The sequence below is a fragment of the Marmota monax genome, unplaced genomic scaffold (genome assembly GCF_021218885.2).
Source record: "Marmota monax isolate L192 unplaced genomic scaffold, Marmota_monax_Labrador192_F-V1.1 WCK01_AAM20220418_F8-fsc00198, whole genome shotgun sequence".
Classification (NCBI taxonomy): domain Eukaryota; kingdom Metazoa; phylum Chordata; class Mammalia; order Rodentia; family Sciuridae; genus Marmota; species Marmota monax.
The window spans coordinates 3261950-3289773 of record NW_026693558.1 but is presented as its reverse complement, the minus strand read 5'-3'; the positions used below and the strand labels follow the sequence as shown (position 1 = coordinate 3289773).

The following is a 27824-nucleotide window of genomic DNA, read 5'->3' as shown; positions in this document are numbered from 1 at the left end:
CATGATAATCAGAGAGATAAACTCTTTGCCATTGTCCAAACCTACATTGTCAATGCAGTGACAGGTAGACTTCTGTTAGTCTTAAGCACATGATATGTGGTTAGTCCAAGTGGATATTTACTATAACTGCAAAATACACACTAGATTATGAAGACTTGTTTTTTTTTTTTTAAAAAAAGCAAGTAAAACATATTGTTAGTTTTACATTCCTTACATTTTGAAATGATATTATTTTGGATATATTGATGGTAGTAATTTTATAGATGTATCAGTGTGGCTAGGCTCCTATGTGTTTTCCAAGGGATACTAATCTAGGAGTTACTTAAAGATATTTGGCAAATATAGTAAAAATCCTCAATCAGATGAATTTAAGAAGGTGATTCTGAATAATTTGGGTGGGTTGTGTGATTCCATTGAGAAGCCTTAAAAATAAGCCTGAGTTTTCCCAGGACAAAAGATGAATTCTCTATGTGGATCACAGCTTTGATCCATACCCATGAGTTCAAGTTTGCCTATGATCTTCCTGTTCTGGCTGCCTGTCCTGTGGGTTCAGACTTGGTTGACCATTTTCTACAATTACATAACTAAACACCTGGTAATAATTTTTTAACATATAAATGAGTCCCTCTGATCTCTTTCTACTTGTGCTTCTCTATTTGAGCTCTGATAGATTAGATTAAATATTATTTAAATTAATTCTACGATTTGTCTCTCCATTTTTTAATGTAGCTAATTGGAAATTTTAAATTGCATGTATGAATCACATTATATAATGTGTACATTAGACAGTGCTAGTCTAATCTTAAGTGGAACAAAGGACCATCTTAAAAATATGAGGTCAATCAGTGTTGAATCATCTTCAAACGAACTGAAAAAACAATTTTGAACTTTCCCCTATCAGTAACTTTCTTCTTCTTCCTTCCTATCCAAACAAACAGAAATTATGCAAAAGATTGGTGTTTTATATAACTCAGACCCATAAAGCAAGTAAGATGTCAAAGATTTAGAACAGTCATTGGATATGCTAAGGGAGTCACTTTTCATGTGACATTTCATATTCCCAGTAAGCATTAACTGGGATAAAAAAATGAGATGAAAATTTCAAAATTAAAGAATTAAATGAAGTAATATTTTCTTTGTGATATGAAGCCTTCAAGTTCTCAATTGTCAATCCCCTTGGATGTAGGGATGTTCATTTGTGTGAATGTCTGTATTCCATGGATACTTGCTATCTAATCATAGAAGTCAAGAAGGAATTCTGGAACTCCCATGGGAGAATCAGACATGAGTCACATTCTTCTGCTGGATTTGGTGCTAAAAGCAATTTTCTCTGAATAATTCTATCAGAGCATCTTAGCCTAACATAGTTTTGGAAAAAAATCACTGGGCAGAGGGAGGGGTTGTGAGGGTAGATAGTATAGGCTGGTTCACAGCAGGATTCCCTGAAAGGCAGGTAGAAGACTCTGCATCAGAAAACAGATGAGAGAAGCAGTACCAGAAACTATTTTGGCTCCTGTTAGTTCTGTGTTTATAGCAGATGTAATTAAAAGGAAAAAGTGCTAAGTAGAAACCAGAATAGAAATGAGCAAGGGTTTATACCAGAGGGGAAAAATAAATATAAATCTTGAAAAAAATCAGGAGAAAGAACACCACTCAGGAAAAAGGAAAAGTGAGTGGTGGGTGGGCTGGGAGGGTAAATGAATTTCCTACACCATATTTAAGATATGAAGGGAGGTAAGTTTAAGTGGTAGATAAATACTTGCAGGAAGCTGCACTTTGTATTTTACTTTATCAAAAACAGAACTAAAAGAAAATAAGTATGAAAAATGGCCATATTTCAGAGCAATTATTTTTTACTTTATGATAAATGTTGTGTCTACAGTCCAGTTTTACAACTCAAACCAAGATCCAAGATAAATTCCCAATTAATTTTTCTCATTCTAATACTTCAGCCATACACAGATGAAGAAAACCGCTGTTCTGGGTAGGTTCACCAGCTTTCTCCTACGTGGGAGTATCTCACATCAAACAGAAGCAATAATGACTTACATGGTCAGGGTTCTTCTGTTTGTTTGTTTTTTTCAGAAATATCATCAATTAAAATTCATGGTAGAGCCATTAATGTATCTGTAAAGGCGACTCTATATAAACCAGAGATAAACTAGTGAAGGCATATATGCATCTATATTCCTCTGTTTATAGAGGACAAATTTATCTCATGATTTAAACTTAAAAAGAAATCAACATCTCCCTATGTGTTTTATTGCTACATTGCATTTTCTTTGGGGATTGAATTCCATCATAGCCTGTGGCTATCAGATGTCAGAGGATCCCATGAAACCTATACATAGTGTGCCAATTCTGTCTCCTTACACTTGAGCCAGGAAATGATGACCATTTAGGCTCCTGTCCAATTGAGTAAGAGCATGCTACCAATTTAGACTTCAGAAAGATATTTTCTCATATCCAGATGATGCCTGATATGTTACCTTCAATTGCTCTTTCCAGAAAAGCACCATTTGTTATAAGATTTGAAAATTAAATTTAAAAATTTAAGTCACTAAAGGTAGGAATTTATTATCTTACAGTTTTCAAAAACTTCAAAGAAAAATAAAATTTCCAATACTATATTAACTCCAGTGTTTAGTTATTTTAGTTATTTAATATTTTCTTTAGACAGATGAATGCCTTTACTTTGTGTAATGTCATAATTATATGTAATGGTGTAAAACTGTACACAACATATGACATTCTAAGGTATAGTTTACTTAAACCTAAACCAAATCTGAATACAAAGGATAGGAAGAAGATCAAGACAGCCATTATTTACCTCCAATATATGTGCTTTGGAATAGGTGAAAGTCAAATGTTTCTGAAAAGGTGATAAATCTCACTAGATCTAGCTAGAATTAAATGATTTTTGAAACCAAACAATCCTAAAGATTTTGTTACTTAGAAAGTATAAAGGTCAAACTATTTCAATACAGTTGTAAGACTGCCCATAGGTTCTCAATGGATGAGTTTTAATGTCACTTTTGAGAAATGAAGAAGTGAAAAATAACATTAAAAATAGTGACAATTATAAAACATTAAGAGGCAGTGAAAGAGCTAACTTTGATCTACTGAGTCCTGGGTAGCCTTGCCTAAGAAAACCATCCACTGATGTTTTATAGTGTAATAAATGGTATCACAGGCATGGAGGATTTAAGAGAAGGGCAAGTTAATTCCACAGTGATGGGTTATATTTTTCTGTTTCCTTTACTACTCTTAATTTTCCACTGAAACTTTTCTGGCTACATATAGGGAGGTACAAGTGAAGATAAATTGTAAAGAGTCCCTCTTTCCTCTTAGATATTTTTGGTTATTCATCTCTCATTCTACAGCAAAAACTTTTGAAGTCACCAGAAAACATTTTTGCTAAATTTTAAATGCATTTCCAACTTTCCTTTATTTAGAGAACACAAATAATTTAAAGTTTAATTTTTATGCTTTATTATTCAATAGAAGTAATGATATACTCCCTATCAAAGCACAATGTCAAATGATGTGTCAAAGCTGTGATTTGCTAGGAAACAGGAGTAGATGTAATAATTTATTATGGAGCCAAGAATAAATATGAATTAATTATATTTTTATGGTTTAATATTTCTGGATTGTAATAATCTTTGATTATTTTAATAGTCATCATAGGAAAAAGGTCATAAATCTATATGCTCTGACATAATTAAAACATCATGCATTTTGATAGGTAAATGTAGACAGATGATCAATTAGAAGATCTATAGAAAATATCTTCATTTCTGACATTCATTAAAATACAGTTTAGTGCTGAATAGATGATGGAGTCAATCTGCCCAAATTCAAATCTGATTCCCATATTAATAGCTGTGTGAATTTTATTTCTTACCTCTTCTGTAAAATGAGGTTAATAATAGTCTCTACCTCATAAGTTTACATGAGAATCAAAATAAGTTAAAGAGTAAAGGCTGTAGAGCAGCACCTGGCATCAAGTAAACATCACCTGAATATTGATTATTATCATTATTATTATCCCCTGTCTCTCTTTCTCAGTAAATGCTAAATTTGATGATGACAAGATTTATGTATATTTTATTTCACTTTTAAAGTTTCAATGCCTAACAGATTGATTGGCATATAAGAACCACTTGATAAAGAAACACAATATGAAAAAAGTTTACTCATGCATATTATAGAGGGCAGTGGTACACTATATCTTACCTGTTTGTTTGTTTGACCCAACTCTCAATTTAGTAAAATGACTATAGTTGAAATTTTTGAGAAGAGTAAAATGCTACATTTTTACTTTCTATTTCAAATACTCAGAAAAGTTTCATGATTTTACTTCTTATGGCAATCAAATGGCATATCTGTAAGGTATTTATAAAATCCAACACTGGTTAATAAATTTTAATACTGTATAAAATTTTTAATATTGTTTTCCTGGAACACTAAAAAGCTGAATGATGAATGAAGGGAAATAAGCTTGTTTTTAAATATTTCACCTATTTCAAAATTTATTCTCTGATGTTTGTATAAAAATAAGCAAATTATAATTAAGTATACTATGCTAATAAAAAACATTGGCTATCAAATATCATATTCATTTCAACAGAAGCAAATTGGAGGAAAGATTTAAAAATAGAATGTGCTACTTCACCTAGCTTAAAGGAAGGGGACAAAAACTTCCCTTCCCTTTGTTCTCTGGGATTGGTACTATTCCATTTCTCTGGCACTTCCTATTAATGAATGGGGGAGGGGGTACAATGATTTCTATATTTTTTTGCCTAATAATATTTGCTTATATATTTATGGTATTTTATAGGTGGTAATAATAAAATCTGGGCTTTTAGGAAATGTATTTATACTGCACATCCAAAAAGACAAGTATAGATTTTAGTGAACCTCTTGGTAGCCCAAGTTGGAATTTTCAGGTGTAATGGGAAATTTTCTGGTTGTCCTGAAGAAACCCACAAAGAAATAATCAGTGATCAAATCTCTAAATCTTCTCCAAATTTGAAGTGAAAATTCACTTTATTGGTTGGGTTAACTTTCTTACTTTTGAGTTGTTTAATTCTAAACTCTATGTCTATCACAGTGCTAAAGGTAATCATTAAGCCTATACATTTTTCCAAGACTCTCTGAGCTTGACTGCTTGACCTCCACTTGGCACTTGGGAAAAGAGGCCAGGGACTCCCAGGAGAAGGCTGATGGTAGCAACAACAAATGATAGAGTGTGCTAAATAAGAATGAGCTTAATTTGTAGTTAGGTCTCTCTGAGATATTTTGTTATATTACATGTAATTTTGCTTATGATAAGTAGTTTTATCTTACCTAAAATCATAACAAATGAGTTGAGTACTTGATAATTTTGTCTAAGATTTACATGACCACTTCAAAGCATGCCATTTTTCTCTATCACACACTATTAATAAATGCAAAATATTAACAATTCAAGACTTTAAATAACAAACTGAAGAAGTTAAAATGATAATCTTTGTCACCAAGGCAACTATCCTGTTTTAATATGACAACTCAGTTTATTAAATTATTATTAGCATTGTGTATTTCAAAGAATGCTTCTTATCATTGTTTTCTCTAGACAACTCTAAAAAATTCAGATAATAAAAATGCCTTCTTATAAATTTTTTCTCATTTTGATATTAAAATTTTAAATTATTTATTCACTTGAAAATAGAATTGCAATTACTGTTTTTAAGATGTTGCCAATAGTTACGAGGAAACAAAAGATTAATCATGGTAGATGAGCAAATGTGGTTATCTATTTAATGGCTAGTTAAATAATACTAAGGAAAATATTTTACTGAATTCTCAATATTTTAGATAAATACACCAAAGTATGTGTAGGTATGTATATTTATGGGTGCTTTCCCAGTCACATTGACAAAAAACAACTTCAGAAAACTGCATTAGTTACCATTAATGAGTATAAAGAAGAATATTTTCTGCTCCTCAAGTACATATTATTTATGATTGAGCAGGGGGTAAACTCCAGACATAGTGATAAGCAGGTACTGAGGAGAATTACTTCAGGAATATTCAAATCCATAAATGTAAAATAGGTTGGACCTTTATTTTGTTATGTTTTATTACTTGGTAAGGTAAGCCAAACTTTTTCAGGAAAAATAATCACCTCGTGTTGCATAATTATGAACCCTACAAAAATTTTCAAACTAAGTCTACTATGATGGAAACTACCTAACCTCATTTTTGCCATAAACTCTATAATCTTGGTTATTATGTTTTTCCTCTGTGTTTTATTTTCTCCACACATAAAATTAGATACAATTTCACATGAGTACATAAACTGAACAGGGGGAAATGAGTACAAATAATACTTTTATTAGATGATCACAGATTGAGTTTGCAGATATGGATGATCTTTTTTGCTATATTAGTATGTGCACTTCATATTTGATAATATACTAGAAATGATCATGTGGCTGTGTATCAGAATCATCTGGGGAGATTTTAAAACATTTTCCTGAGCTGCAGCCCAAATTAATCAATTAGCTTGCCTTGATGAGGAAACTTTAGGATCAATGATTTAAATAAGTTCTCAGGTAATTTCAGAACCACAGTTAGAAGATGGAAATACTGCCTATATCAATGTTTCTCAAATTTTAATGCATATATGAATCACTTGGGATATTTTTAAAATGTGGATTTGGATTCTATCAGTCTAGATGGAGCCTGAATTTCTAAACTAGGCCCCCAGAAAACAGAAGCATGGACCGTACTGTGAGTTAATAAGCTGTAGTTCAGATGAAACTCATGATAAAACTATTAACATAGGACATCACAATTTAATCATAGAGGGAAAAATATTATAGTTGCCAAGGAAATGGATATCAGTAAATACAACATCATTGTCATACAGATGTGAGAACTGAGAGCCACCGAGATTAAGTGATTTAACCATAACGGGTTTAAAGTACAAGGTGAACCAATACAAATACATCTTCACTGCATTCATTCCAGTTTATTTCAATTATGTTTAATATTTTAATGCATTGACCTGAACAGCATTATCAATAGTTATGACAATGGTGGTCTATATCAATGTGATAGTAACATTAACTTAGTTTGAATTTTTTCATTCATGTTTTGGTATTTTTCATAACAGTAAGTTTATATAAAGTAGTCACAATGTCTAAATAAAATATGAAGATATTCACTTATCCTTAACTGTCTCCCTTACTGGTCTCACAATGCACAAATTCTCTTATTTTGAGAATTACTCTTTTGCATTACAATGGCTCTCATCCTGGTTGTGATTTAGAAATATATTTTAGATATTTAAATAATTCTTTGGGATGGAGTGTAATTACATATTTCAATTTATTATTTTTTAAAACAAAAAAAACATTATCGAGATATAGTTCACATTTCATAAATTTCACCCACTCAAAATATGCAACATAATAGTTTCTAATTGTTCACAGAGCTGTGAAATCATCACCCCAGTCAATTTTAGAGCATTTTCATCATCCCAATCCCTCAACCCTATCAGCAAACTATCCTCTCTCTCCCACAGGACCTCTGAGATTCTGAGTTCACAAATCTGAGTTTGGAGGTTGAAGGTTGAAGGTAATCTGGGATTCTGAACTTAAAACAAAAAAGAGATGTGGACATCTGTGGGGTTTTTTAGGTAGAATCCACTATGGGAACACTCTTCCTCTTTTAGTTTTAGGAACTGTTCCTTTCCTAATCACAATACAAGGAGCTGAGTGCTACTTCCTACTTCCCTTTCTCTAATTCTAGGGTGGGCCCAGTCCCCAGGCCTTGACTAGTTGTATGTTGAATATTTTGGCACACTGGTACCAACAAAGGTATGTTGCTCAGTTCAGATCAGTAAGAGACAAAAAAGTTGTTTTAGCAGTAATATTTGGGGAAGACACAGGTCCTTTCTCTGGGTCAGTAAAGTAAAATAATTTTGGTCTCAAGCTTCTGGTGTGAATAATTTCACTAGGTAAGGAAAGCATGCCTGAGAACAAAGCAAATGAAACAGGAAGGAAAGCAGAGTCCGAAGCAAAACATTATGTAAAACATTATACAAAAGCTTGTATCAAACTATGGCCAGAGCCTACTCTGCTTTGTATCTTCCCATCTCTTGAACCAATAAAGAATCTTTTCTACTAAGCCAATTTGAACTGGGTTTTGGTCTCTTTTTGAGCAAAATAATTGCAATTAAGACAGTTTTTGAACCTGAACACATGGTTTACCTACATCTTCAACTACCTGGAGAAGTGACTCCCTCTCCCTGTAGTTACAGGTCTGATCAGTGTTGAGAAAGAGAGGCCGCAGACAGCAGGAAGTTCCCACAGAGCCTGTGGGCGCTGTGCAGCAGAAAGGGAGGTAAGTTTCCATCTAGACTTCTTTAGAAGAGAAATCCAAAATTAAACGTATCACTTAACAATGTTACTAGGGCCTACCTAGTAACCAATATTCTGAGGCAATGAATTTTAACAAGTTTAGTCACCTTTCCATTCTCCCTCCTTTTTCATTCACCATATTTTCCAGACACTCAATGTTCAGCCTGGCTTAAACCACTGAAAATGCCAGCAAAGACGGATGCAACTGAAGCTCTGGCACACAGACTTGTCCATCTATCTTACTACCAACGATGTGATACAACCTTCCAAATGGCCTACTCCTGAAGTCTTGAATATTTATGATGTTACAATATCCTTGCTCTTCTTCATCCACTCTGACTACAGAGAGCTACTGTGGATTTCAATAAAGTAAGAAAAATACAATGAAATAACTAAGTTTAAATTTACTAGGCAGCTCTTTTCAACTTGCAGAGCTTTAGGGCAATTTAAAAACACAGCTAAGGGAGAATGTAATCTGTTTGCTCTAAATAAAGGAGTCTCTTCCTTTTCCATTGACATGCATCAAGTATAATCTCACGGAATGTCAGGCTTTATATTTTGGTCATGCTCATCCTTAAGGATATTTTCTTATTTCAAAGATCTAGTAGTTAGGAAGCAAGGACATTAAACATAATGTAAAGGGACTTCTGGTGCTTTCCTAGAAGGCAAGAGATAAATCTATAACCCAAGAGGTCACCATATCCCTAAAATTGAAGTCCAGGTTTTACTGTACAAAAAAGAAAAAATTAGTGTGCATAACTTTGAGTAACTATGATTATTCCTTCTTAACTATAAAGCTAGATGTCAGGAAAAGGCATTATAAATAATAATTTCTTGTTAAGAGACTATCATTATTACTTAAAATTACATATTTGAAAGGACATAAATGCTGTGATTATTATTCTCTAATATAGACTTATTACAGATAAAGGTTTAAGTAAGAATAAACCTGTAAAAAGAAGATAAGTATTTTCATTATATTGCACTTGGAAATGTTAGAGCACAAAAATTACAAAGCTATATACCTGCTAAGGATTTATACTTTCTGTGAATGTTTGCCTCAACTAAAAACTTACTAAAACATAAATATTAATATAAACTACAAAAATGCTATTAGTTTTATGTTAAGCTAATACTTCATTTTTTAAAACAAATGGGAAATTGCTAAAATTCCTGTGCTATATGTGTGTGTGTGTGTGTGTGTGTGTGTGTGTGTGTATATATATATATATATATATATATATATATATATATATATGATATAGATATATATAGATTCATATCTATACCTATATCTATATCTATCTATCTATCTATCTATATATATATATATATATATATATATATATATATAGTGGGTACCAGGGATTGACATATGCTTTAAGACTATTGAATTCTCTTTCCCTCAGAGTCTACATTTGTTTCTATGTCACTTAGCTTAGTTTTAACTTTGACTTAGGATATTTTTGAATTATTAAAAGAGAAATAAAACTAATTCATTTTTCTGAAGTAATGCATTCATTTGCAAAATTACTGTTATTCATAGTTTCATCCTGCTTTAGTTCAGGTCCTTTATGCTAATCTCACATAAAGTCTTTTCCTCATCAGTGTCAAATATGCAATTTATTAACTATTTTATCTCATTTACTATTTCATTTGCTCATTTACTCATCAAATTCTTCAACTTGGTCTTCTCAAAATTTTAAATACAAAAATATGTACAATAACCCAGAATGTGATGGGAATAAGTTCATAGAATCTCTTCACTAATAATAATGCTAAAACATAATTTAATGTAGATTGTATATTATGAGTGTTATCTAAGATAGTACATACTGATTTAAGATTCACATTGCCTATGACTCTACCAAGGAAAATTTATACATAAAATAATAATTATAATAAAATATATACACTTTAGTCAAATTATAACCAACAGTTGTCATTGCATAACTTTCATACCCAAGGTAGAGTATGTTCCTTAAATATCATTTTTTTTCATGTAATTTTATGTGGCTTTAAGTAAATTTTCTCCTAGTTTTGAATATGAAATCCTTCAAGATATTACTATACATGGGGGTTAAAAATATATTATTATCCTTTAGACTATTTTGACTAATTAGCATTACTGACACACAATAAAACGTACCTTGAGCAAGTATTTAATAAGTTCTTGACCATTTGATAAATCAAGACAGTAATTTTTAAAAATAGTTAAATAATTTTGTGTGTTTGCAATTTATACTAACATTACATGGAAATGAACTCAAAACTAATTCCAAAGGAAAACTCAAATAATAGAGGCTCAGTATTAAAGAAGTAGATATCAATTTATGGAGAGTAGAACCTTATGATCTTCTTATAGAATGGAGTTTATAAGTGAGAAAACATTTTTTATCTGCTTTTCCTTCTTCATTTCCAATAGCAATATGCATGTATAGGAGTCACTATTTCAGACGATGACCTAATTAACTTAGTTTAACTGTGTTCCAGTCATTATGCATGGGAGACTAGCTGTAAACAAGAGCCTATTTCTGACCTCTAGAGTATAGAGACTAATCTAGAATCTCTAAACCTGAACTTGATGACAGAATTCTGCTTTAAATTCCTCAAGTCTCATCCGGAATCTGTGTATTAGCAAACTCTTCCTTTCTCCTCACAGAACTTCATAAACACATTCACTTCTAGATGACTTTATACATGGATTTCACTAGTTCAGCTCTGTTTTATTGCAAAAGTTATAAATTCATATTCTCCAAATTAGCATATCCTTAGTGAATGTACCAGAGCAGTGGGGCAGCCATCATCTGCTCAGATCCACACTTTGATTCCGGTGTTTGAATACAGGTCTTGGGAGAGAGCAACAAAAGCCAATATGTTCTCCTCTGGAGTAGATAGCTCAAGAGCCAGCTGTTAGACATGTGCAGCAGTGACTAAAATCAGCATTATATCAAGTCTGGCCAACTTTTGGCTGTTTTTTCCCCATACCAAATGTGCCTCAGGATTGTATTCTACATCTCTGCTCCCAGACATAGTTCCTACTTACTGCAAAAATCCCTGTCCTTTTGAGGCTTTTGCTCCATACCTTTTCCTAGGCTTATTACCACCAACACTTGGCTACAACAATTCCACTAACTTACTGAAGATATTAGCTATTCCTGAAAGGAATTCTTTTATGCCATATTCAATCTCCCTAGTTGACTCTCCTGCTTGGGGGTGATACATGACCCATACTAACTTATATAATTTTGCCTCCGAATCATTATGTTTCATAGTTTTTCAACTGCTATATACCTGAGCTATCACCTAAAATGCAATATAATACTGAAAACAAAGTAAAAATAATAAAAATAAAATAACTCAATAAATTTTGCCATGATGAGAATAAAGAACATGGTGTCAACATCCTCTGGGCTATTTCAATGGCTACAAATTTCTCTCTTTATTCCTGAAATCTCATCTCATAATGGTGTGTGTACAGATGGATTTGCACTAGTCTAGGGAAAAAGGCATCCATTAAATAATCAACTGAAAAATAATGGAATCAACTTAATTAGAAAGAATTGAGTGTTTATCTTGACTATAAATTTTCATCTCTTCATTAAACAGCCTCTGTATTAAAAAATAAATTAAGGTAACAAAACAAATGAAATATATTTGAGTCATATTGAAAATCAACAGTGCAATAAGAAAGAACTTATTCAAAAGTAAAAACCACTGACCTTTTTTTTTCAAGGGAGTCTCCTCTGTGTCTCCTAAACCAAGATAAAAAAAAAATATTGAATTAGGAAAAAAAAAAAAAACTATTAACATGGCATAATATGGTGTCCTTATTAACTCATTTTCTTTTGTTCATTAAAAACACTATTATTTTTGACAATGACAATGATAGTTCTTACTTTACTTTGCTTCCCAAACTCCAAAGTATGAACTTTGTTTATATACATTTATTTCAGATGGTTTCATTTTTATGAGTTCAATAAAATTGTGGCAATGGTCCAAATTATACATTATAAGTCATATATCATATTAATTTTAGTTTCTTTCTTGGTCACAGTGACTACTTACCAGGGCCAAAACAAATATAAATTCATACGGAGTCACAGAAGGGGCTCTAATATTAAGAGCTTTCCTGTGAGTCAAGGCTGAATACATAATATCTGAAGACCAACTGACCCTATAAAATGTCATTTAAAAGACAAAATCACTGGGCTTTTGTTCTTTTCATACCCATTGAGAGGCAATTTATGTATAGCTTAAATTTCCTATTTCCTTTTATTCATTAATTATATATGAGTGAGCACATAAGTGAGTTGCCTAACTGTTGTGACATTTACAATGTGTCCTTCCAGTCTATGCCTCCATTTGGCTCAATAAATTTACTCTTTTGATTGTGCTTTTAGTAAGATTGATTTCTGCTATTTGACTATGAATATGACTTATGTATATAAAACATTTATATGTATTTTTAGTTTTATTGTTTTTATTTTAATCTTCCTAGAGATAAACTTAAAAAAAATAGCTACTATTTTTTTTTTTTGCCAGAGAATATCTATTGTGGGTTTATAGTCATGTAAAATAAGACTCTCTCAGCTATAATGTCACCCTAATGGTGTACTTAATTTTGACATCTTTGACATAATGGCAGAAAATCATAATATGAAAACCAAATAAAGACCAATTTACTGCATGTGGCTGCCTACTAAAACACTTTTAGGATTCAGAAGTGTTTTCATTTGGGATTAGTGTGAACCCAAGTGCCCATTTGGGCTAAAACCTAAGCAAGTCACTATAATTCATGTCTAATATTGGTCCTTGTAGTTAGATACAACTTTCTGTTCTCTGTACCTTTATCAATGTCCTCATCCCCTTCCTCATCTTCTTCATCACCTTCAGATGAAATGATGTCAGACAACAAAGAAAAGAAGCCATAGATCCAGTCCGTGGTTTCCTCCACCGCATCATGTACAAGTTTTAGAGGATCTGAGCCAATCTTGGCAATAGAGCTTGCTGAAAGGAATTGAAAGTGAGAGAAAATGTTCACAATCATTCCTGAGGAACCTAAGAAAACATGTTTTTCCTGATTCTTTTTTTCCTTTTGACATGACTAATATGTCAATTTCAAGAATTCAAATATCACTTGGCCATATATATTGCTCAGAAATAGAAACTCAATCTTGTTCTAGTATGCATGTGTATTCAATTAAAAATAAAAGCTATTGAGCACCTATAGTAGCAAATATTATGGGATTTGTAAGAAAGAAACTGACAATTTGAGAAGTCTGTAATCTAAATAGTAGTTTAAGAAAGGGGAAAACAGGAATGAATCAAAACAGTATATATTTTATTACCCAAATTGCATATATACCCTAAGTTATAGAATTCAGGAAGGGAAGACATCATTGTTGGTCTATTATACTTAGTAGCATTATGGGAATGATGGTTCTGTAAATTGTCACACAAACAACAAGGTCTTCAAGCAGACTGGATCAGTTATAGCTAAATTAAGACTGATTGGCATATTTAATATGTGAAATATCAGGAAAATCTGGAATTGTTAAGCTAGTGATTATGAAAAGTTCAAGTTAATTCAGTTAGATTTGTCCTTGTTAAACATACCTGCACTTACAATTTTTTAAAAAGCATTTGAACTTCTAGTAACTGCAATGGATAAAACCAGTAAAAAAAAAAAACTATAAATCCTCCTCTATTTCTCTCCTGGATGATAAAGACATTGGTAAAATGAGAGATCAAGTAATAAAAAGAGAAAACTTAGGGATTTCCTAAATGCTGTATTGTTAATCATATGAAAAATGCTCCAAAGAGCAAAAGTAGCCTTTCAGGTCTGATTGAGGAGATAATCTATCTGGAAATATGGTATAAACTGTACCTGATTTTTCATTGATATGTAATTACATTTTAGAGTATGTTTTCTTAATTTTAAAAACTATTTTAGCTTTTCAGAGAATCTTCTCCCTTTGATATATTTAAGAGATTAGAATTATACAAATGTATTCTATCATCTGAAAGTTACTTCAACATTAGTCTTTCACTCTGATTGAAATGGAAAGTTACTAAAAAGTTTGATTAGAGGAATAAAGTATTTTGACTTATGAAACTCCTGTATGTTGAGGATTAAAATGTTGGCAGACTGGAAATAGGGGGACAGTAAGGAGTCAACTGAAACAACTTAGAAGAAAGATGATGTCAGTTCTTATCAGGTGGTAACAGTGTGTTTGATGAGATGTGGTCAGATTCTGAATGTATTTCAAAGGTACAATCAATAGCATATGCTTTCAATGTAGCTATGGGATATGACAAAGATATCTAGTAATACTTCAAACTGTAGGTATGAGAAACCAGAAGGATGAAAATGCAGGAGTCTGTAGAGAAATTTGTTTTTTGGTTATTCTGTTTTTTTTTTTTTTTATGGTGGGGGAATAGAGTAGAAAAATAACTGAGTTTTAGTCTTCTCAAACGTATGTTGCCTATTAGACATCTACAAGAAGATTGAGACATTTGTACAGTTCAATATGATCTACAAAAGAGAAAGTTCTACCTGAAGGTGGGAACTTGGGAGTCCAACAAAGGATGTGATTATTCCAAACCATGAGAGTGAATGAGATCACCAAGGGAGGGACTGAGGAACACTATAACCTTTGGAAGACTGAGAGATAGATGATGAGAACAGGGAGAAACAAAAATGGATTCCAAGAAGGAGAGATGAGACAGAGAAAGCAAGAGTAAGAGAGAGAATGAAAGAACCAAGGGAGTGTAATGCACTAGGCATTAAGTAAATAAATCATTTCAAGGAGAGCAGTGGTCAAATGTCAAATGCTGCTGATAGGTCAAGTAAGAGGATGACAAAAAATATAACTCTGGATTTAATTAAGAGGATGTCACTAATGACCTTCAAAGAGAACTTCCAGTGGAGTTCATTCAAAATGGAAAAAAATTTACAGGTATATATTGTACTGTAAATGATGGATATTGAGTAATATTTGTAGAAGGATAGGATCATAGTTGGTCTTTTTTTCATTTTTAACATTATTAAAGTGGGAAGTATATTCCTTGGTTTATGTTAATGAGTAAAATCCCTGAGAGAGAGAAAAAAAAATGATTAGAAAGTGTTCCTGGGAAATTATTATTTTATTTTTTATTCTAATTTGTTATATATTACAGAATTGTTATATATGGCAGAATACATTACAATTTGTATTACATATATAGAGCACAATTTTTCATATCTTTGGCTGTAAACAAAGTATATTAACAGCATTCATGTCTTCATACATGTACTTAGAGTAATGATGTCCATTTCATTCCACCATCTTCTTTATCCCCTTGCCCCCTCCCCTAGGAAATTATTTAATTTTAAATTTTATTCTGTGGGATTGGTGGAACACACAGATCATCCAATGTCCTCAATTTATAAAATGTTAGCCTCAGGGAAGCCTATCTCTATGATTCATCTATAATGTGCCTTTCCTCTTTACACTCTATTTTACTGCATTCTGGAGTTTCAGATGAGCAAAAAATTAGTTGTCTGAATGGGGAGATTAAACCTTAGAAAAAGGAAATGAAATGCAATTTTATAATTGCAATTGAGAATATTGAAAGAATTATATGTAAAGACCTGGATTGTACTGGCACCATTAAAGGCACTTTTAGCACCGGAATATTTTATATCTAGTGGAAGAATATTGCAAATGGGATTTTTTATGATTGAAATAGATTGAAACTATTTCCTCATTTTCCTCCTCCTAAAACTGAAGATTTTCAATATAAAAATGCAACAAAATAGGCACCAGTCTAACTGTCCTTATGCTTAACACACATTACATATATATGTATATATTAAATATATGTATATATCACACACACACATACACATATACACATACATGCAGAGAGAGAGAGAGAGAGAGAGAGAGAGAGAGAGAGAGAGAAAGAGAGAGAGACATCTCTGGAGTATAAGCTATAAGCTTAGGATAACTTTAGAATTTTTTTTCTGTTTTGGAATAAATATTAGTAATCTCTCCAAATATGCAGTTACACTTTCAAAAATATAAGTTACCTGTGGCAAAGTGAAGCCCCAATATTTTATATGGAAAATTCTGTCTGTATATATATACAGAGAGACTGTCTGTATATATATATATATATATATATATACACACACACACACACACACACACACACATACACACACACAGACTGTCTGAGTAAGTATACAAACAGATATATGTGTGGGTGTGTATGTGTGTGTGTGTGTGTGTGTGTGTATATATATATATATATATATATATATATATATATATAGAGAGAGAGAGAGAGAGAGAGAGAGAGAGAGAGAGAGCCTGGCTCTAATTTAGTCATATGAGACTATTTTCAGGATGTTAATATTGCTGGTTTGAGACTAACTTCTAATGAGTCACATGGACAATGTTAAAATTCTAAATACACAGAGAGAGAGACACACATACACACATTTAAATAAGATAGTAGTCTGGAAATAGATTCTTATTCCTTCTTTGAGACATCATATCCAAACAATATCAAGGGGGAAAATATTACACAATATACCTAAAACTTTAGTTGATGTCTTCTTCTCTAAGAGATGCTGAGATAATCAAACTTTCCTACCTCTTACATTTCCATGAGCTAATTACATTGCCACAGTGAGAATTATCATAAAATAATAGTAACCACACATCATTCTAAGAATTTTGCATACAGTACCTCACTTTTTCTTTCAATAACCTAATGAAGTGGGTATTTTATTCCTTTGATAAATATAGGGAAACTGAAATACAAAGAACAGATGCCCATGTTTACATACTTAGCAAGTGAAGGAGCCTGATTTGTACTCTTAAAGTAAGACTCAACTATTCTGTTATATGCTATCAATCAAACAAAAAACGTGAATTCGAACTTTGTTTCAGAGTAAGATTTTGGGTGGGCAGATTCTAGAAGTAAATTTCTTGCTCTTAAAATCAGGAAGAAAGACCTTGTTCCATGGGATGATAAATCTTGGAGCTGCAGCAGTCATCTTGTAACCATGAGGAGTGTAGCTGACTCATTGAGGAAGGCAAAGGTTAAAAATGAAAAGAATCAACTCTGTGATGACATGCTGAGGCACTGAATTATCCAGACTTGGAATCACCATACCTTCAGCACTTCTGTTACATGAGATAAGAAATGTTTCCCAGTGTTCAGGTCACTCTTAATTATATCTTATATTTCTTATAGGAAATTGTATCACGGCATGCAGTGGAAATGGCTCTAGGTCACCTGTGGCCAGTAATTGGATTTTTGGCACTGATAAAAAAAAATGCCAAGAGAGACCAAGAAAAGTTTAAAGTTACACAGGATTTTTATATGTCCTCTGCTTTTTGGAGCCAAATTTTATACATACTAAAGTTTATAATGAAACTCTACGATGAAAATCAAATTAGCTATTTTCTCTGCTTTCCTCCTAAAGAATTAATTCTATGCCCTATTACTTTGACCATCAGCCTTATGTTCCTTAAGTTTTGTTTAACTCCTGTTGATCTTTCATATCCTGAGAACAACAGCAATTAATATCTCCAAATTGGTCCCTAAGTTTACACTGAGTGTATTCAAGCTTCATCTTCCTACCAACACCATGTCGATTTGTTGGATCCAGAGACAACAGAAAACCAAGTAATGGTGATACTGCCTCTATGTAAAATTTCAATATTTTGTACATTGCAGATTTTTCCATTAATTTTGAAATTTTAAAAATTGCATGAAGATATTATCTATTGAATTTAATAAATTTTCTGAGGCCTCAAATTTTATACCAAGGCAAGTGCTTCACTAACTTCTGTCTAGTTTTAAGGTCTCCTCCACCTAATAGCTAGGTGACAGTGAGATTAAATTTGTCATATCTACAAAATGCATTGACACCTCTGCATTTCCAAAATACGTATTCTACATCAAGACCTCAATCTCTCATACCTGTTATCTTCATGCTTTTCTGTATTCCAATTTATAATATATCCAGTTCTAGAAAACAGCATTAGATAGTGGAAACAAGAATAAAGTGCTCTGTGCTCCAGTTTCCTGAACTGTAAAATGACAGCAAGAATAACTATACCTCATAAGGCTATTATGAATATTGGAGGAGATAATAAATCAAAATCACATAGTACACTGTCTGGCAACTAAAAAATGTCAATGTAGAGAAATAAGCAAGATTGCTTGTTGAATGACTTTGAGTCCTCCCATTTTGCTGGGTAGGGCCAGTGAGGTCCCCTCCCTCAACAGGAGACCTCCACATGCATTTACCTTTACCCAGGATCTTCAAGTATAGTACAACTCATATGTCCAGGATTTCTTCAGGGACTCTTCAGACAACTCTCATTACCCAAATGATTTACCCCCCACTACAACGCTGCCCAGTATGCACCTCCCCTCAGGATGGCAAGGGAAAAGGGATATCCAAGTCTTCTTCTCCTCCTGCCTGTGAATCTCTGCTTGTACCAGATGGTGCTTACTAGTGTTCACTTATTCTGTATAAATTCCTTAGTGTAGAGCACGTAAGAGCAAGGGATCTAGTAAATGTTAATTAATTATTAAATTTGATTTTTATAATCATTTAATTCAAACATATGGCAGTGCTCCACAGTGTAAGCTGCTATAAATAATGTCCTGCCATGGCTTACTGACTGTGACCTTGCATTCAACCTTGGCAGGGTCTATGAAATCCACACACTCCTTTCATCAGGACTCATGAAATAACTGACACTTGCCCCTTACTTCCCAGGAAAGATTCAGATCTAGATATCTGGATCTAAAATGAGGTGAGAACTCTCTTCAAATATCATAAATGTTCCCTAAACTAGGAACAAGTAAACTTGTATGTATACTGATAGGAGTACCTTGTACATAGTTGTACACACTATGAGGTTAACTAAAATTTAAAAAATACATCCTTGTGTCTAGATGTGAATTTATGGTCAGCATTTAAATTAATATGTTCGCCCTTGTGGCATTCAGGTCTAACCATCTGAGTTTTAAATGCTGGAACTTAAACTGAATGAACATTGTTTTCTCAAAGCATTAACGATATAGCAGTATTTTCTGGGTTGATCAGAGATTTTCGTGACCTATACAAATCTACTGTGAATGATGGATATTTACAGATGGATTGAAGTCTACTGGGACCCACTGGGCATAACTTTCCTGTTGGTGAATATCAGTGATAGTAATAAACTACTTACTTGATATATGTGATTTGGGTTTGTATTTAGAAAGCTTGTTTATGATATTCCTTTAGTGAGTGATGTATTTGTCCTCAGGCAAGCCTCTTGGATGGTACCAGGAATCAAGGGGAGGGGGAAGGGATTAATTCTCATTAAGTATGTGTAACAATGCAACAAACTATGCCATTTATCCTTTACCTCTTACTTGAAAGCAGAATCGCAAAATGTTTTAAAATGGTTTTCTCTGCTACTCTAGTATGCTGTGGAGAGCTCATTTACCACAAGAAGCCTTATCAAAAAGTATATTTTGTAACAACCTCATAGATACTGTACCTAACAAAACATAATTTGTATTAGCTCCGAATAAAAGTATTTGTGGTTTAGGGTTTTTCATTGAACTTTTTATAATCTTCCAAGAACTAAGCACATTATTTGAGATTGTTGTAAATTTTTTTTTCTTTTTTTTTTTTTGGTCAGTGCTCTAGTTCAGGATTGGCAAATAAATTATTTGTGAGGAAATCTAAAAGGAAAAGATGGTTTGGTTTTTACAAAATTAATTGCTATTCATTAAGGCTTTTTACTTTTGTACATATTTTGCAAAAAAATGCCTCTTGCTATTAATAATTTGCTTTGTGAAAATTACTGACATTTAATAAACATTTACAAATGAAAAAAAAAAAAAATACAGATCCTTCTTTCAAGACAATTACAAAGCACTAAGCATGTGTAATAACTCAAGCATAATATAATTAAGAATAGTTTTACCATTGCTATCTAGGTTGTTCTAATTTGGACATGTGAAGAAAAGTGTTTTGCAATATAGAGAGGTAACATTCTACACCTAAACAATTATAATTTTAGGTGACTAGTTTCTTCTTTTTGTTACAGACAAATCTATGAATTATTTTGCTTCTGTTGGTGAAAGTTTCATCATGTTAAGAAAAATTTAGCAAATTCTGTGTCATCGTTTAATATGCATTGAATTATATGACAATTTTTGCTTGAATAACCACAAAATTTGTCTTTGTCTTGAGGGCAAAAAGGTTTCCTTAGAATCTTTCCAGTGGGAAAACAGAGCTTTGGATGTGTTTGCTGATTCTTGCCTACTCTCTAAAATGAGAAGAAAAGAAACACAGTTAGGAAAAACATAAAGATGTTGAAATCTGAATGTTGTATCTATATATGCAAAAGCAATGATTGTTTCTGCTGAGTTAATGTATTTCTTATAGTCAGAAACACAGCTGATGTAGCTCGGTGGTAGAGCAGGAAACCCTAGATTTGATCCCTAGAACTGCAAAAAGAAATGAAATATAGCTAAGATAATGCAAATGCTTATGTAATAGTTTGGGCTTGAAGCTTGGCAACTTTTATAATTTTGTAACTGTCAACTATTTCCTAAGGATAAAAGCTAGAAATACTAATTAATTTAATTATGTTTTAAACAGAACAGATTTGAAATGAAAAGCACTCACAGTGAACTTTATGTTCTTCTGAATCTTTGGGCTCTGCAGTTCCTGGTATTGACAATACTAGGCACAGGTAATTATGAAAAAATAATCAGAAATATCTGCTTTTGCATTTACTATGCAACTTGGTGTCTTCATCAAAGTAATCTTTACTCAATATTTTGCTATAATGTTTTTTAAGGTGCAGTCTGACCTAACTGGAAACAATTTCCTATAAGTTGGATCATTGGCATTTCTCATATTAGGTTATTTCAATTGTGTCACAACTCTTGTCTTTAATTTTTACCATCACAATGAAGGTTTCAACATCTTAGAGTCAAATACTGTTTTTTTCCTCTCCTATGACTTCTGTTTTCTTATTATTTATTTCATTTCAAATTAAAAATGAAGCAAACACTGGATAAATAAGTAACACATTCAAAGTTAATAATTCAAAAACTATTGAACCAACAACTTTATTCCTCTATATCTAAGCCTAAAGATAAATTTATATTCTGTCAGTAGAAGTTTCTAAAGGTACACTAGTGGAATTACTTCTCTTCTATTATATTCTTTAAGAAAAGAATATTAGAATATAGCCAAATATAATGACATGATTTTAAGAAAAGATATTAGAAGATAGCCAAATATAATGACATGATATTTTGGCATCTGACAATAGATTTCTATTGTAACCAAAATGCTAGTAATTTATAGCCCTAAAGTAATAACTAAAATAACAGCATTTCCACACAAGAAGTATCTTGAGATATCTTTTTTGATATCTCATTTTTTGAGATCCTCTGTTTTAATCTATTTCTATTGGCCCTTTCAGATTATTTACACTAAAGTATTCATTTCAGCAGACTAGACAGGGCCTGGGAGGAGAAAAGGTAATAATAATAAATAAACAGAGAAATGGAAAATTAAATGCTATTACTGTAGCATATGTATTAAGTAATATTCTTTAAAGTAAATAATATTTTTATCAAGCATTTTTACCTTGAACAAATGGTGAAATTCAAGCTATATTGTAAAATTTCTTTAAAACTGAATATGTAGTTTAAAATATTTTTGTAATTATTTAATATTTCATGATTATGTAAAAATACAAATAGTAGATTAATTAGTTTCGGAATAATTTATTAAGTTATGAATTAATTTGCTAAATGTTTATATAGAGAATCTTTAAGATGCTTCTGTAAAGAGAAACAAGATGAAACTTCATTTTTACATATTTAAATGTGTTCTTTTAAATTATTGAATATTATGTTATTGCCATGTTCAAAACAGACATTACATTTTAAAGGAAGGACATTCAATAAGTTGTATGCAATCACCAACACTAAGTTACAAAAATGAGCTAACTTTAAAACCATTGTCTCTGAATGAATTTTCAATCAACTAGATTTTTAACATAATAACTGTATACAGAGGTTGAAATGCCTGAAGTAGATTATCTTTACTTGGAAGCAACAACCCTCAGAACACACTGAAATAAAAAGTTGGATTGATGAGATTCCCCTAGTAGTTCTAATTTTAACCTCACTCTGAAGATCCATTTCATAAAAAATCTTAATTAACATATAGTTATTTTCCCTGTTCTATAAGAACTAGGAATAACCTAAAAGTTATATTTAACATCCACTCTTGAAAAAATTACTTTCTTTAAATGGGTAGAGAAAAAAAAAACAGAAATTGTTTGTTTGTTTGTAAAAAGAACTCATAAACTATAGAATTACAATATAGCAGGAACATTACAATGTGAAAAGATACAATATTGTGGTAGAGGAGAAAGTAAGCCAAATCAAATTAGAGGAAACCTGGAAAATTTTTCAGAAAAGTAAATATTTAATATCAGTCTTGAAAAATCTGCAGGAGGATTTTAAAAATTGACAATAGGGAGGAGGCAAGAGCAATTTAATCACTGCTTCAGAGAAAATGTTAAATGACAGGAATAATACAAAGATTACCAAATAAAGTTTGGTTATCTACATAACAATAACAACTCTTTAGTTTGTCATGCAGGGTATTAAAAAGAAACAAATCATCATTTAATAGAGAATAGAAAAATATTAGGGGGAGTATAATGTTAAGGTTAATTTTTCAAGCGTTTAGCATTATGAAAAAAATGTCTTACATATTAACAGTCTTTCTCATTTTGCTTTGGGGTGGTATAGATTTCTCAATAATAGATAAGGTTAGTTGGGGGAACTTCTAATTTAGATTTGAAGCAAAGAAAGAGAGAGAGAGAGAATAAAGAAAAGAAAGGAGAGAAGAAAAGAGAGATTTGTGTTAAACACAACTAGAATTTAAAGGTTCCTGTATTTCAAGATATATAATTATTTTATTTTGACTATTTGAATGTTTTTTTTTTCAAATATATACAGTAGAGACAATGTTATAGAGAATCCACTATCTCCTAGAGTATCATTCAGAGTTGGATCAGAAAAGCAGAGTCACTAGGAATGATAGACAATAAGGATTATATTGTATGGATTTGACAGTATGTAAATGATGAAGTTTTAAGAGCAGTTTAGACTTCTGCATGTGACATTGGGCATGAAGCAGCAGCCCTGGGGGTGGGGGAAGGGGAGTGGAGAAGCAAGGCAACTTTGGGACCAGGGAAGGATGGGCTAAAATCCGGGAGGATAAACTGGATGGAGACTGCAATAGTCCTCTGACTTCTGGGGCTCCATCTTAAGAGATGGTAGAGATTTCTGGGAGAAGATGCTGCCCTTCTTCATGGAGCTAAATGTACACCTGTGCCAGGAGTTGGAGAAGACTGCAGAAGATCTGACAGGAGCTAGCATTGCTGCAGACACAGCTGTTGTCCCATGCCAACAAGGTGAGCCAAGAGATCAACTATAACATGCCAGCAGTGACCTTCTAAAGGTAAAATAAGCATGTCCGTTTGCCTTCTGTCTTCCAAATCTTGCACATGGTAATTCCTCTTGCTCACCCTAACCCAGAATTATTCAAGAGAAGGAATACTGTAAATGCAGTTCTGTCTTAGCAAAAGTGAATACAAATTCACCTTACCTAGTTTCATTAAGCATCAATATTTTGCTATTTTATTTTCCCCCTTCCCTTAGGTTCTTATTTCCTTTTTCTAGTTTGCCTGATATTTAAAAGTAGATCCTAGATACATAAATTCTTTATCCCAGATCACTGTATACATTACCATCCATAGCTATCCCATTAAGATTTTTGACAGTTTCTTGATAATGTAAACTAATACAAAATAACATAGAAAGTCTAAAGTAAATTTTGCTTCTTTCTTGCACCAAATCAGAAATTGGCCAATTCTTAAGGGAATCCTTGCTCCTTTTATTTATTGAAAAATGGTATTTTGAAATCAAAGCATTCAACAAACGTACTCATTGCATTGAATTGCCATTGCTTCTAAACTTTTATATAGAGCCAGGAAATACGAAATTCCAAAAAGCCATATATTTACTCTATTTCCAAATAAAACATAAGAGCACAGATTTCCTCTTAATTTCTTCTATTCTTACATCCCTTTCTCTTATGTTGAAAATCTTATTTGGGGAGGGGGTACCCAGGATTGAACCGAGGGGCACTTGACAACTAAGCCACATCCTCAGCCCTATTTTTTTTTTTTTTTGCATTTTATTTAGAGACAGGGTCTCACTGAGTTACTTAGCTCCTCACTTTTGCTGAGACAGGCTCTGAATTTGCAATCGTCCTGACTCAGTGTCCAGAGCCACTGGGATTACAGGTATGCTCTACCATGCCCAGCAATCCTGGTTCTTAAAAACAGAATGATTACTTATATTTTTCTTCCTGCATTTTTGTTTGAAGTTATAAGAAACATTGACTAAGTCCTTAAATCAACACCGTGTAAGAGAACACATTAAAAGAAATTTAGGTATCTATACTGTTCTTTTCTTCTCTTTAAAGTTATTTCATTTTGTTAACTTTTGTTTTTTCCTTTTATTATTTCACATACATATCCATATTTAAGAGAGATGTCTATAACTTTAAATAGAAAAAGAATGAATAAAGATTTGTGATTTTTAGTCATCATGCTTCCAAATGAGAAAGGCGGTAAAGAAATGATACAAACATTTGAAAGAAGATGGCTGCTGTAACAATGTTGGGTAAACTAAGACAGGAGTTCAGGATATAAGATAAAGAGCACAAGATCAATAGGTGCTTAACAAAGAGAATGGGTCTTTTTCCACCCCGCAGTAGTCATTGGTCCTTAGGTAAATAGGAAAGTACAGGAGTGCTGTGTTTCTGACTTAAAATAACAGTAGAGCAAGACAAATACTGTCGGATTCCACTTATATGTGGTTTCTAGAAGAGTCAAATTTATAGAATTTTGGTTTTAAGGGACCGTGAGTAGGGGGAAATGGGTAATTATAAACCAGGGCCTAAAGTTTCAGTTGTAGAAAACTGAAGACATTCTAGTACCTTGCTACACAAAATTGTACCTATAGTCAACAGTTCTGTACTGTATACTTAAGAACCTGGAAGAGGTCAGATCTCATGTGAAGTATTTCTACAAAAAAAAAATTAAAAAGGGGAAAATGAGAAAAAAAAAAAAAAACAGTATGATGAATGTTTGAAATGTAGGAGGCAGTCCTGGAAAGAAATGCAATTAGCTCAGTTAGGAATTTTGAGTTTAATGCTTCAATTGAATGACCTTACACAATTAAAAAAATTAAGGAGAGATTGGGATGAATGAAGTGGGATTGGAAGTCATTATGTGTGGAGGTCAGTTATGAGCAAACTTCCTGTCAAGTAGATAAATTAAGAGAAAAATAAAAATTCTTGAGCTGAATTTTACCTTCAAAATAGAAATAACCTTAGTGACTCCCATGGGGAGAATATGAGATATTCCTATTTATTTATTTGGGGGGTACCAGGGATTGAACTCAGGGTCACTTGGCCACTGACCACGTTCCCAGTCCTATTTTGTGTTTTATTTAGAGATAGGGTCTCATTGAGTTGCTTAGTGCCTTGCCCTGGCTTTGCACTCATGATCCTCTTGTCTCAGCCACCTGGGATTACAGGTGTGAGCCAGTGCGCCTGGCTAGAATATGAGATATTCTTAAACCTTACCATATGTCCTTAATTGTTTAGGAGTGTGTTCCTGCTGTCAGCCTCTAAATCTTAATATATGGCAATATTAATTATCCTGATATTAGGTTGAGAGCTACACAGCCAGAGGAGCAGGCTAGAGAGGGCCCATTCCAGCATACTGCTCACCACTTGTATAGAGTGTGCAGCCATGACAGCTCCAGCAATGGATTAGGACGATGTTATTTAACAGGATCAAGAAGCTAATGATGTAAAAAGAGAGTTCTCAAAATCATAAGAAGCTAGGCTTTAAGAAACAGCTGGTGATCAATTTTCCAATGCTGTAAAGTATAATCAAGATAAGGAAGCTAAATATGTCTCCATTTATTAATGAAGAGGTGATGTTTGATACAGTTTGGTGGAATGAAGGAACAGTGTCCCATCCTTTCATAGTAGAGGGGTTTGGCTAGAGGAACAGAAACAAAAATGGCTTTAGATAAAAATGGATATAGGGAGGTAAAAGAAATTGGTTTGTCCAAGATAGAAAATACATAAGCATGTTAAGGGGAGGAGAAAATGAGGGAGATTTTAAAGACAGAAGAGAGATGATACTTGATGTGACAACCTTTAAAATACACCTTCTTGGGGCTATTTCCCCTCATACATACCCAGACATTCCGTTAAGAGTAATAAGACTTTTTTAAAATTCAAACCTTCATGAGGCAATAACTGATATATTCCGCTATTGTCTATCTCTCCCTCTTCCTCTCCAGGTCCTCCCTCAGCCTCAGTCCTTCTGTCTCTCCATCAGCCTCCGTCTCTCCATCTTTTCCATCCTTCCTTCTCTCCTTCCCTCCATCTTTTGGATATTCTCTATATTAGAGTACATTGACCTCCTTCTTTAGGTTGAGTTCTGTTTTCAATACATTTGTATTCCTGTAAAATTCATGTGTTGAAATCCCAATTCCTAAGGGGTTACTTGAAGCTGGGACCTTGGAAGGCTTCCATCATGAGGGAAGAACATTTTGGGAATGAGATTAACACCTTAATAAGTTAGACAAAAATTTTAAAATCATTTTATAAATGCAGGTACCCTTTCCACCACGTGAGAAAATACTAAGGCTCTTTTTAGCCATGTCAAGTATCTATAATTGATCAGCCAGAAAGTCCACGCACATCAGACTCCATACCTGCTGGCACCTAGATCTTGGACTTCTCAGACTCCAGAACAGTGAGAAACAAGTTAGTTCTGTCTATAAGCTACCCAGTTTGAGTATTTTGTCATAGAAACCCAAATAGACTATCCTGTGGAAAATGAAACAACATATAAAATGCGGGGTGCAAAGCTTCTGAAGTATATTGGATTCTAAAAGATAAAATTCATTTGATCTGTGATTTTGAAAAAAAATGAAATACTTGCAGATGTTGTATACTTAGAAGCTTTTAAACCAAAGAAAAACTAGGATCCTGATTTAAAACACTTTTAGTGAGCTAATTGTTTTATTGACTGAAGAAGGAAATGACTATCACTTTTCTAATCTACATTTGAATAGCTCTTCTGTAGCTCCCATCCTTGCTTTCAACATCTGAGGCCTGGGCACTTTCCCCCAGCTTTTTCACAACTTTTTCAATTGAAATTTTCTCATACTCATCTTTACTATTAGCTGACTTTAGTGGTTTAGAAG

At 32.7% G+C, this 27824-nt stretch overlaps 1 protein-coding gene across 1 annotated transcript in view; it reads right to left on the bottom strand.

The window, feature by feature from the left end:
* The window catches only part of LOC124102409 (triadin), a gene marked incomplete at its 3' end in the record, with an annotated part of 122816 nt that overhangs the window by 31530 nt on the left and 63462 nt on the right, over nt 1-27824 (bottom strand). The window contains 2 exon segments of the mRNA XM_046458677.2: nt 12137-12169; nt 13263-13424. Of these exon segments, the coding sequence (XP_046314633.1) occupies nt 12137-12169; nt 13263-13424 (195 nt within the window).